The 12563-nt window shown below is 40.4% G+C and overlaps 1 protein-coding gene across 6 annotated transcripts in view; it reads left to right on the top strand.

Moving 5' to 3' along the window:
- Positions 1-12563, top strand: part of PIGK (phosphatidylinositol glycan anchor biosynthesis class K) — a 73719-nt gene that overhangs the window by 37577 nt on the left and 23579 nt on the right. For 5 of the 6 annotated variants that reach the window (XM_064147837.1, XM_064147838.1, XM_064147842.1 and 2 more), the window contains exon 10: positions 8262-8337. In XM_064147837.1, the coding sequence (XP_064003907.1) occupies positions 8262-8337 (76 nt within the window). Of the gene's footprint in view, positions 1-8261; positions 8338-11123; positions 12129-12563 lie in introns of those variants that run through there. The other variant, XM_064147840.1, reaches the window with a different exon arrangement.

Below are 12563 nucleotides of genomic sequence, written 5' to 3'. Positions count from 1 at the left end.
TGGTGGACACCAAGTGAAATATGATTGAGCAGTGTTGTCATCGTAGAGAAGGCAAGCTGCCTTCTGAGCTACGTAAGGAGAAATGAGATTAACTGATGGAGCTAATACCATTATCAATATTGTTATTGTTTCTGTTTGATGCTGGTGAAGTCTCACCTGAAATACTGTGTCTGGCTTTGGCATTCCTCTTCAAGAAAAATGCTGAGAAAGTGGAGAAGGGTTGCCACTCTGGCCTAGAGCATGCAACCTGTGAGAGGTGGCTGAGAGATCTGGGTTTACTTTGCCCTGAAAAGATGGGAAATGCAATAAATAGCAGGCTGCAACCGTTTGAAACACAGGGTTGAGGTAAAATCTTTTGATAACAAGAGACATTGTCTGTAGACTGTGGCTTCAAAGGTTTAGGTTGTAAGTTAGGAGAAATATTTCTGAAAAAAGGGTCAAGTGGCAGTAGAGTGTTACCCAGAGACGTTGTGCAGGTTTTGAAAACTCAGCCAGATGAAGCAGTATCTGATGTGATATTGTGAGGTTGAACTGGATGACATCCGAAAGACCCTTAGAAACAACAACATTCCTGTGATACTGTGTGATTAATTGGATTAAAGGAGCGAAAAGATAAACTAGGAAGCTTGAAATGGAGGAGTTAAAGTAGAAGGCCTGAGGATGATGTTGGGCAGAGAACAGACTTTGCCACTGCTGCTTTGACAGATTCTTGCAGTGAACTAAGCAGTCTCATGAGAAATTATTAGCTGGATGGTACATTACGTGACTCATGAACTGACAAAAACAGAAATATGTACCACAGGTGTAGAAATACTGGAAGTTAAAATGTGTGTTTCATGGGGATTTGGTAAACTGCGTCTTGAAAAGTGTAACAATGTAAGCATGCAGATACATTGTTTCATTTGAACATAGGCAGGAAGGAGTAGTGGTGTTAAATAGGAGCTTTGCTCCAAGTTATGGCTACTATATAACACAATTGCTGTCCTGGCACGTTTCCGTGTTTTATTTGTTTTAAAAACATCTTGCTGATTTTTGGTTTTTATGTACACTGGCAGATGTTTTTGAATTGGTCTATGTAAAGATTAGGCGCTGCTGATTAACGTCCAGTTACGATAAAAAGAATGAGTTTGCTTTATCCAGCTGAAAGTACAATTCTAACATGTACTGGCAGTAGTATTTAAAGTGCATGTGTGATGTGGCAGGGGAAGGTTTTGTCCTTTGTCTTTCAGATTTCTGTGAAATTCAGTGATGGTTTTCCAACCTGCTAGTCAGAGTGATAATAACCTGGTTTGGGTTTCTTTAACTGCTCTTTTAAATGTTTCCCCATGCAATTAGGAAGGACTAGATCTAAGGAGGAAATCTGAAGCCTCAATTATGGGATACAGCATATACATACTTCAGTTTAGATTGAACATTTGCTCAGCTAAGTGAGTGGTGTTCTTTTTGGACTTGACTCAAACAGCAGGTAGAAGCCCCTCTGATACTGCTGGACTTGTCTGTATGAACATGCCTCAAGTTTGGGAAATTTGATGGAGACACTTGTGACCTTCTTTCTTTTTTTCACCTGCAAAATTCTGCCTCCTGTGAGAATAAATTAACATTAAGCAGTGAGTGCCTACTTTTAACTGTGGACTGAAGTGGTGAATTGGTGATTTTTCAGTGATAGAGGAGAGACTTAGCTGGTCTTTTTATCTCCAGTTTTTGATTAGCATTTTCTGCTTCAGCAGCATCTTCATGTTGAAGTTTAAATTAATTCAAAAGAGATTTGCCAATTTACCTAAAATATGTAATATTTGAGATAACAAAATGGAGCCCTACAGGTCGTGTGTTTTTCAGTAGCAGCAAAGTCAGTTCTGCTTACTTAAGCTAATATTCTTTTTAATTCCCTTCTTGTGTCTTGCCTAAGTACAAAAATAGGAGCAGGAAGAGCAGAGAATCACTTCAGCAACAAACATACTTTGGCAGAAGTCACTGACTAGAAAAGAGCAGAGAGACAATATTGGTCACGTCTGTTATAATACACTACAGACTTTTGTTAGCTCTTTTTGGGATCCTGAGATAGTTCTGAATATGTGGTGTTACAAAGGTTAGTCACCTGAAATTCTTTTATCTAAGAAATTACATGTGAATTAGAGAAAGGCAGAGGAAAGAATTGTTACAGTCTAGTTTATCCAGCTTATGAAGCAACAGATTATAACTCAATGTGTCTGACAGACTGGGAACATCAGGAGCCCTGTTTATGATCAGGTCCAACAGAAATCACTGCATTCAGGGACTTAAGGTGTTTTCTAAACTTCAGGAATAAACATGTATGTCCATGTTGGGTCAAAATATTTCACATTTGTTTGGAAATTAATTAACAGAGTACAGTAAGTATTTTGCATTTCTAAACTCTAGAGTGCTGTTCCCGTAGAGAGGTATATTGCTTCAGTGTGTGAAGCATGCTGTCAGCCCATGGTTTGGATGGCAGCATTCTGTGCTGGGTTAGGAACTGGCTAGAGGGCCGAGCCCAGAGAGTGGTGGTGAATGGTGCCACATCCAGCTGGCGGCCAGTCACTAGTGGTGTCCCTCAGGGGGTCAGTGCTGGGCCCCATCCTCTTTAACATCTTCATTGATGATCTGGATGAGGGCATCGAGTCAGCCATCAGCAAGTTTGCAGATGACACTAAGCTGGGGGCAGATGTGGCTGGGTTGGAGGGCAGAAGGGTTCTGCAGCAGGACCTTGACCGCCTGCACAGATGGGCAGAGTCCAATGGAATGGCATTCAATAGCTCCAAGTGCAGGGTGCTGCACTTTGGCCACAGCAACCCCATGCAGAGATACAGGCTGGGGTTGGAGTGGCTGGAGAGCAGCCAGACAGAGAGGGATCTGGGGGTGCTGATTGATACCCGCCTGAACATGAGCCAGCAGTGTGCCCAGGTGGCCAAGAGAGCCAGTGGCATCCTGGCCTGCATCAGGAATGGTGTGGCCAGCAGGAGCAGGGAGGTCATTCTGCCCCTGTACTCTGCACTGGTTAGACCACACCTTGAGTCCTGCGTTCAGTTCTGGGCCCCCCAGTTTAGGAAGGACATTGAGATGCTTGAGCGTGTCCAGAGAAGGGCAACGAGGCTGGTGAGAGGCCTTGAGCACAGCCCTATGAGGAGAGGCTGAGGGAGCTGGGATTGTTTAGCCTGGAGAGGAGGAGGCTCAGGGGTGACCTTATTGCTGTCTACAACTACCTCAGGGGTGGTTGTGGCCAGGAGGAGGTTGCTCTCTTCTCTCAGGTGGCCAGCACCAGACGAGAGGACACAGCCTCAAGCTACGTCAGGGGAAATTTAGGCTGGAGGTGAGGAGAAAGTTCTTCACTGAGAGAGTCATTGGACACTGGAATGGGCTGCCCGGGGAGGTGGTGGAGTCGCCGTCCCTGGGGCTGTTCAAGGCAAGGTTGGATGTGGCACTTGGTGCCATGGTCTGGCCTTGAGCTCTGTGGTAAAGGGTTGGACTTGATGATCTGTGAGGTCTCTTCCAACCTTGTTGATACTGTGAAAATATTTTTTCTTTTCATTGCAGGTCAGTAGCACCCTTCTTTAGATCATTATAAATCTGATTGTGTCTACCGTTTAGCTTTTCATTAGATGAAAACAATTTTTTTCTTCAGTTGATTTTCTTTATCTCCATGTTGTGTTTCTGAATTTTGTGCAATCTCCTTTTTAAGTGATCTTTGATAGTATGCCACCTGCTGTGTTAGGTTCTGCCAAGCATTGTGAAGTAGAGGTCACAGCATTCATGGACCAAAGAGTCTTGGTGTGCTTGGCTGTACTTGTGAAATGCTTGCATATTTCTGCTGTAGACATAACTTTCTCCTCTCCTCATCTTTGAATATGCACTAATAGTTTACCCATTCAAAGACATGACTTTCAGACTGCACAGCAATGAACTGCAAAAGATGTACATTAGCATTCTGCCTGACAGTCCTGCAAGGTCTCCCAAGGAAAGCTGCCAGCTGTCCAGCTTACCAAAGCTCAGTACTTTGGTAGTGAATGTAGTTGTTTGCATTATTAGATATATGAGATTTTTAATGCTGGACATCCTAAGCAAAGGTTGCAGCAACAAAACATATGCTGAATGCTTCCTTAAGTTACCAAAAGAATTGCTTTGGCCCTTTAACTGAAGTAACTAGACTAATCCTATGAGGATGTTGTAAGGAATTGCACTGGAGTGATTACACTCTTTTGTGATTGCTTCTCTTCTTTGAGACTATCCATATGGTAAGCATGCTTATAGGCATATCTTGCATTTGCTTAAAAAGAAAAAAGATTGATTAACATGCTTTTTGGGGAAGAACAGACTTAACTGTGGTCTCTTCTCAAGCACTGGCATATTCTGTGCACATTAGTACTTACGTTGTTTAAACATACCCTATTCTTAAATATGTGTGAAGTTAGGATTTAGCAGATAGATCAAGTACTTGGCATTAATCCAAGGTCTAATTCTTAATCTTCTGTAGTATGGATATGGTAGATAAATTTCTCAATGGCCAATTTTTAAAACTGCTCACTCAAACCTGACATAGCCCATTTCAGCCTCTCTTTAATAGGAAGCCTAATAACTTTTCTGATGTGGTGCATAAAGCTCTGGTATTTTGTTTTCTTTTTATTGCCAGATGCAAGCATGTTCATGTATTTACAGTCAATAAAGCTATCAGTGCTATGCACAGGTTTAGATTAAGAATTTCATCCTTTCAGCTTGGAGTATCCAATTTAGGCCACTGCTATGTTACTTGCAGCATTTAGTCACATACTGCCTGTCCCATCAGTTGCAATACTTCTGCTTTTGAGACACTTCAAGTTGTCCAATCTGTTCTGGTGTTTTCAGTCAGTGTTGAGAAGCTGTGTTTCAAACAAACTATGCTACATTTCAGGAGCAGCGTTTTGCGTCTCTGGAGCAAGTAAAGAAAGTAATCTCCAACCCCGTTATTCCATAATGCATTTTTGTCTCTCATATCCCTTTCCTCTTGCAGCTCACACTTAGCTTTTGTGTAGTTTCCAGGAAAGGTAGTTAGGACTTACCATCAAGGAACAGCAGCTTCTGAGGTGCAGTATTACCTATATGTGGGTCATATGCATAAAGAACTTGCGAGATGTCCATCAAATCTAGAGACTTAATAGGATGGAAGAAATACCAGCCTTAGTCCTATTTGCATCTATGATTAGTGAATGTTTGTATTTGTCCAGAGACCCATGCTTTACAGTCTGTCCTGTTAGCTAGACTTCTCTCTCTTTCAGTGTCTTAACAGCCCCTTTCTGCTGTGGACAAACCAATTACTGATCACACCTTCCCCATTTTTTCCCCTGTATTTTTGTAATACTTTGATGGGATTAAAGACATCTCTGCCCTCAAGCCACTGCAGCTATTCTGTGTAGCAGACTGTGGGTTGGATTAGCTCTTGGGGCAAAATGTGCCACCTCTTGATGCTAAGGATTTATTTTTCTTTAGTACACATTGAGGATTTTTCTTTAGTACACTCTCAGGATTTTTCCCGTAAGAGTGAGCATGCAAATATAAATAACAAATAAGATTTTTCACTAAATATCTTGACACATTTTACTGGCTTTAGATTCACTTTCCGCAGTTTCTGTTTCATGCTTACTTTCCTTCATCTAAAAGCAGTCACAGTGGCAGTATAAAAATAACTTTTAAATTGAATTTTTCAAGATCCTCTTCTTCTCCTATCTTTTAGTGCTTCCCACTTCTCTTCTGATTTAATGTTTCTTTCTAGTCTTCTCCCTGAAAATCAAGATCTCCTTATGCTTTGCATTACCAGCTGTCAGGCGTGATGCTGTATATGCTGATATGCCACTGTGTTAGCTTGCTTTGGCACTGTTGGCAGCAGTCTGCTGTCATGCTCAATTGAGACAGAAAGGACCATTTCTTACTGGAAAATTAATTCATGAAAAATTACTTTTGTTTTTGTGTTGTAATTGTTATGAAATAAATTATACATGCAAAGAGATTTGTATACCCTTAATTTTATGAAGTTTTAAGTGTCAAGTATAAATGGACAGAATAGTGAGGGCAAATAATTTTTTGAAATTACAGCCTCAAACTGCCACACATGATTTGAGCACAAACTCCACTGACATGAGTTTCATTTTTTTTATTTACTTGGACTTTTTCCTGACCTAGATAGTTTTGAGCAAAAGTGAATGCTGTCCCAGGAAGTTATCTCTGGAAGAAGAGTAGTAAGCAGTTTACTTTTGTCCCTCTGTGAAAGGAAGAGACAAGGTCAGGATGATTGTGACAGAAATGGTCTTTCTCCTGACCTATTAACTTCCTAAAGCCTGCAAAACAGGAGGAAGTAGAACATCTCTTTCTAGTAGAACATCTCTCTAGTCATGACCTTCCTATAACTTGCACTTTCTAGAGGAGGATTGCCTTTTACAGAAATTCTCCTTTGTAGAAGGCCTAGCCTTAGTGAGCTACTAGTTTTAGGGCTAACATAAAATGAAGTATCGATTATGCACCAAATTTCTTTCTCCTTGGTACTAACTACCCTGTGATTGTACCTTTTCTTTGCTCCACTTGCAAAACTGACCAAGCAAAGCAGTGTAATGTTTTTAAAGACATAATACCAGGCTGCTTCTGTGCTTGTAAACTACACAGACTGATGTACTGTCTAGCAGTCATACAGTGTTGTATTTTTTGTGTGGCCCCTGATACTGTTATGGCTTGTGACAGCTAGTGTTCTCCTGGAAACTGGTGGTTCAGGGTGTGCCTAGAAGCAGTCTGATTTGGATGTAGACCCTAGTTTGGGGGGAGAGAATTCAGCCCTGTAGTTGCGAGCGATGTCCTGTTGCTTAATTTTACTGGCAGTAAGCTATTTCTGTACTTACTAATAAAACTGTTTAAAATCTCACTTGCAGGAGATTTTAAGCTCCAGTAGCCATTTCTAGCATTTTCTGAGAACACACAAGTCCAGACGGATGGGTGCTGTTTCATGGAAGCCCTTTGTATGCAGTGTTTTGTCCTCAGCACTGCTTATAGGATAGAAGTTTCTTATTGCATCATCCAGTTTTCACCTTTGTTAGAGGGAACAGGCTTTGTGAGGAAGATAAAAGAAACAAAAAGAAATTTAGAGTAAAAATGCCTAATACCTGTTTTACAAGTCTTAAGGCCAGTAAACTTGTGCTTGCTCTGAAAAATGAGAATGAGTCCATGAAACCTTCATAGTAATATAATCATCTTCAAAGGGATTTGTAGCGCTTAAAACTGTTAAAATGAATAGTGAAAGTGGCTGACATACTGCTAGAATTTATCACGCCAAACATTTGGAAGCATACTTTTTGTCTGCTTTAACTTCACTGAAAGGCCTTGATTTTGCAGGGATATTCCTCCCCTTATTATTTTTCATCTTACTCAAATTCCTATTTTCTGAACTTCATAGAAACATAGAGGAATGGCTGATGAAAACCTTGAATGATACTTTGAAAATGTAACACATGCTGTGCAACTCCAGTAGATGAAAGAAGTATGGTTGAAGAATTTAAAACATAATTTCGTATTAATTTTCTATCATTTAATTATTCTTTTATGAGACTGCTTGTGAATTCTGGATTTTCAGTTGCAACTACAGTTTATTCAAAGTTCAAAGGGTTGTGATGCATTTTCCTTTGTAAAGTATTCTACTGTTTCTGTCCCCACTAGTTTTTGGCTTTTTTGAAATCAGCAATACACACAACTGTGTTGGCAAATGAACAAATGTTTGTGGTCTTGAACTTCTACCACATCTGAACACTGATGTGCACTGGCAGCAAAGATGGGAAATAATGAATAATCCCTCTTGCCTTTTGAGATGGTCATATTTGAATTATGTTGGCAGGACTGATTGAAGGAGCTTTCAGTGCTAACAGTCTTGAATCTGCTCTGTAAACACGTAAGACTGTGGGAATTTTAATCTAGCTTTTACCAACACTTTATTCACCTAAAACAGAATTTAAAGGTTTTCATAGTTTTTTTTCCACTAAATTTACTTTTCATGTGGTTTGGTCAGGGAAAAAAATCCACAATGTTACATGCATCTCTGTTGCTATACCTTCATTCTTTCACTTGACGTCATAAGAAATACTCTGTTAAAGTTTAAAAATACACTTCTTAGTAATAAGCAAAATTCTGCTAGGTACCACATCCTTTTAAAAAGTAACGTGCCTCAAACTCTTACATTTCAGTAATTTAACTTGGAAATATTGTACATTTTGACAAATGTGCACTTCATTTCTTCCCAGGCTTCCAAAGGATGAGTTGGCAACAGAACCATTAAAATATGCAGAACAACTTCCTGTAGCTCAAATAATACACCAGGTATGTCTTTCTATTTGAAATATTTCTTTTGAGAATAAACAACATCTGTAATACTTAAGCTGCTTTTCTGGGTCACACATTTTCTATGTCCTCATGCTTCAAGTGTGTCAAACCAACATACTCTTGTTCAGATGACAACTATTAATTTATATAAGTCTTACTCTGAACATGGCAGTGGAAAGATGCTTGCTGTGTGATGCAGTTAACGTTTCAGAGGTTGCCGTTAAAATTTTTGTGTCTGATTTAAAAGAAAGGGAAAAAATTAATTAATTTCTTTGAATTTGCATCTTGACCTGAATAGTGTTCCTTGTCCTAAAAAAAAAAACCAAAATAACATGCATAAAACTCGTCATATACTGTAAAACATGTGTTTTGAGACTTAGCATCTCCCTCTTTCGTGGTGCTTTAAAGAATGCAGAGACCTTTTCTGTTGCAGTAATTTTGAATTTTCTCAAAAAAAAAAAAAAAAAGAGAGAGAAATTGTAACTGTAGAAGTGAGCCATTTTTGAGGACCAGGGAACTACAGTTTTCTTAGGTCACAACTGAATAGGTTAAATGATTGTTTTCCTAGTGGTACGTTGCAGTGTAGAATCTTTCAGATAGTTATACTCTGAAAATTTCACTGGAAAGTTGGGGAAAATAATGACAGTTCATCATGGGAAATGAAAACATAGAATGACTTGGGTTGGAAGGAACCTTAAAGGTCATCTACTTCCACCCCCCTACCTTGGGGTAGTCTCCTACTAGCCTGGGTTGCTCAAGGCCCCATCCAGCCTGGCTTTGAACACTTCCAGGGTTGGAGCTTCCATTACTCCTCTGGCAACCTGTTCTTCACTTGTGGTGAAGGATTTAGTTCTAATATCTAATCTAAATATAGCTTCTTCCAGCAGTTCCACACTTGTGTATAAGAGATGTAAGCCATTACCCCACATTCCATCACTACGTGCCTTTGTAAATACAAAATCCTTCTCTGGCTATCTTGTAGGCTGCCTTCAAATACTGGCAGGCTGCTGTAAGGTCTTCCTGGAGCCAAACAATCCTGGAGCTGAGCAACCCCAACTCTCTCAGCCTGTCCCTGTAGAGGGGACAGCCCTCTAATCATCTTTGTGGTCCCCTCTGGACCCAGTCGAATATTTCCATGTCCTTCTTGTGTTGGGAGCTCCAGAGCTGAACATAATACTTCAGGTGAGATCTCACAAGAGCAGGGTAGAGAGGCAGAATCATCTCCCTTGAGCTGCTGGTTACATTTCTTTTGATACTGCCCAGGATTCAGCTTGCTTTCTGAGTGATCAGTGCCCATTGCCATTGCATATCACAGAATCAGCCAGGTTGGAAGAGATCTCCAAGATCATCCAGTCCAACCTATCACCCAGCCGTATCCAATCAACTAGACCATGGCACTAAGCATCCAGTCCTTTTTTCAACACCTTCTGGGACGGTGACTCCACCACCTCCCTAGGCAGCCCATTCCAATGGCAAATCACTTTCTCTGGGAAGAACTTCCTCCAAACATCCAGCCTATGCCATCCCCAGCAAAACTTGAGACTGTGTCCCCTTGTTCTGTTGCTGATTGCTTGGGAGAAGAGACCAACCTCCACCTGGCTACAGCCTCCCTTCAGGTAGTTGTAGACAGCAATGAGGTCACCCCTAAGCACCCTATATTGAGCTTTTCAGCAGCCAGAACCCCAAAGACCTTCTTAGGACTGCTCCTTGTCCATTCTCTGCCCAGCCTGTATTTGCACTTGGAATTGCCCTAGCTTGGGTGTAGGAGTTTGCACTTGGCTTTTTTGAACTTCATGAAGTTGGCATGGGGCCCACCTATCAAAGTCCCTCTGGATGGCATCCCTTCCCTTCAGCATGTCATCCATACCACATAGCTTGATGTCATCCACAAACTTGCTGAGGGTGCACTCAAGCCCACTGTCCATGTTGTTGACAAAGATGCTAAACAGCACTGGTCAGTGTCAACTCCTGAGGAACATCACTTGTCTCCACTTAGACATCAAGCCACTGGCCATCACTCTGAGAGCAATCATTAAGCCAGTTCCTTATGGAATGTTTTTGAATGGTCCACTCATAAAATCTATGTGCTTCCGAGTTAGAGACCAGAGTGTCATGGGGCACAGTGTCAGATACTTTGCATGAGTCCAGGTAGACAACATCAGTTTTTCATCCCACATCCATCAGTGCTGTTACTCTGTCATAGAAGTCCACTAAATTTATCAGGCATGATTTGCTCATGGTGAAGCTACCACCAGTCACCTCCTCATTTTTCGTATGTTGTAGCAGAGAATCTGCTCCATGATCTTGCTAGGCAGAGAGGTGAGACTGAGTAGCCTGTAAAGGGCTTCCTTTTTGCCCTGTTTGAAAATCAGGGTTACATTTCTCTGTTTCCAGTCAGTGGGAACTTTACCAGATGTCCATGACTCCTCAAATATGATGGAAAGTGGAGTGGCTGGACACAACTAAATGGTACAGTCCATTCACTGCTTTCAGATGAGATAATGGAAACTTGCAACCTGACATTTGGGACTTGGGCTTGGTCAGGGTAGCAATGAACCAGATAGGTGATGTAAGGCTGGGTTTGAATGCTTAAAGATTAACAGGAGCAAATAAAAGTCTGTTAAATGTCAAGTTTCTTTCCAAAGTTCTATTGTTGTTATTACTAGTGTAGGTCTTTCCAAATACCTTTGTCTATCAGTGTTTTTAAGCAGTCGAGTTGCATGCTGCAGGCAGTGCTGGTTTTACCTGAAAGGAAACATAAGCTTTATTTTAAAACTTTAAAGTGTACAGGTCTGTTCTGTGAGATGTAAACACGAGGGATTTAAAAACTTTTGGCTGAAATCTGCACCTCCGGGAAGAATCTCTGATGTGTTCAGAACATGGAAGATTGGAAATCAGGACCGGTTTGTATGTCAGGAACTCCCTGGTGTTGTCAGAGCTTCAAATGACCCAACAGCCTGCAAATGTCACATTTAAAATTCTGTCTTCATGCCTGACTCTCAGCATAAATGAATTAAACAGCAGAGCAGGCAGCCAGTCAATATGTTCTTAACAGTGAGAGTGAGCAATGAAACAGTTTGAGGGTTGTTTGGAATCAGTAAATAGAAAGTGCACAAAATGGCTCACCTAGAGGAAAATTTCAAATAGGAAACAGAATTAACCTTTAAGATGGTTGACCAGACAAAATGTCATAGTAATATTTTTACAACATTAGGTAGGTAATAACCACAGGGGTTCATTTGGCTGTGGTGTTATACTTCAATAGAGTATTTCACTGTGGAAAAGCAAAAATCTGGGGTTTTTTTGTGTACTCTATAACAAATTTACCACTAGTGTAGAGCTGTGGTCCACACAAGATAGGAAACAGACCCCACATAACTGCAGATAACTTTCATGTAGAGAAAGAGAATAAAAGGTCTGTTGTTTAGCTATCATGTCAGGCTGTCTGGGCATTGTGCCCTGGTTTTGTATGGTGGTGATGCCCTTTTTGAGCCTCTGGGAGCTGTAATCAGCTGAACACACTGCACCAGTGTCCTGGTGCATTAGCACTGCAAAGACTATGATGTATTGTTTCTGAGGGACCTGTGACAATTGAGACACACAGTGCAAATGTGCCATGTTAAGTTTGCATGGACAAATTCTTTTTTCCAGAAGTAAAATATAAGAAATTACAAGAGTAAAACTTTTGAATAGTATTTGTTGTGTTATGCTTTCTCAAAATGGGTAATGATTGCATTTTAGTATGGGCTTGGCAGTTGGTTTTGCATCAAACGTAAGTTTTCTCTTATGTTAACCCATGCTTTGTTTCCCTCTAGGAAGAAATAAAGGCATCAGTGGTTTCATATTAAATAAAGGGATCAATTTCACAATGGTAGACAGGTGTCCTAAATCAGTATAACTCTAAAGTTATATTAGTAGCCAACACAGCTGCTAATTCTATCCAAATTTTACTGTAAATTTATTTTCCTGAGCACTACTAGAAGTCTACATGTTTGCCTTGTGCATTTACCTGCAATTTCTAACATTCCCTTCAGCAGTTCAGCTCTGGTATTAAAAAAAAAAACACCAAACCAGTAATGAACAGAAATTACCTTTTTGATTTCTAATCTGATAATTCCACAAGACTTGGTGCATCCTTAACTATTTAGCAAAAGTTGACCCAGAATTTGATTTTTGGGATTGATCTTAAACTTTATGTCACTAGTAATTATTTATTATTATAA

Source organism: Pogoniulus pusillus, chromosome 8 (genome assembly GCF_015220805.1).
Source record: "Pogoniulus pusillus isolate bPogPus1 chromosome 8, bPogPus1.pri, whole genome shotgun sequence".
Lineage (NCBI taxonomy): Eukaryota > Metazoa > Chordata > Aves > Piciformes > Lybiidae > Pogoniulus > Pogoniulus pusillus.
The sequence above is the reverse complement of the archived record's forward strand: the minus strand, read 5'-3'. Positions and strand labels throughout refer to the sequence as shown.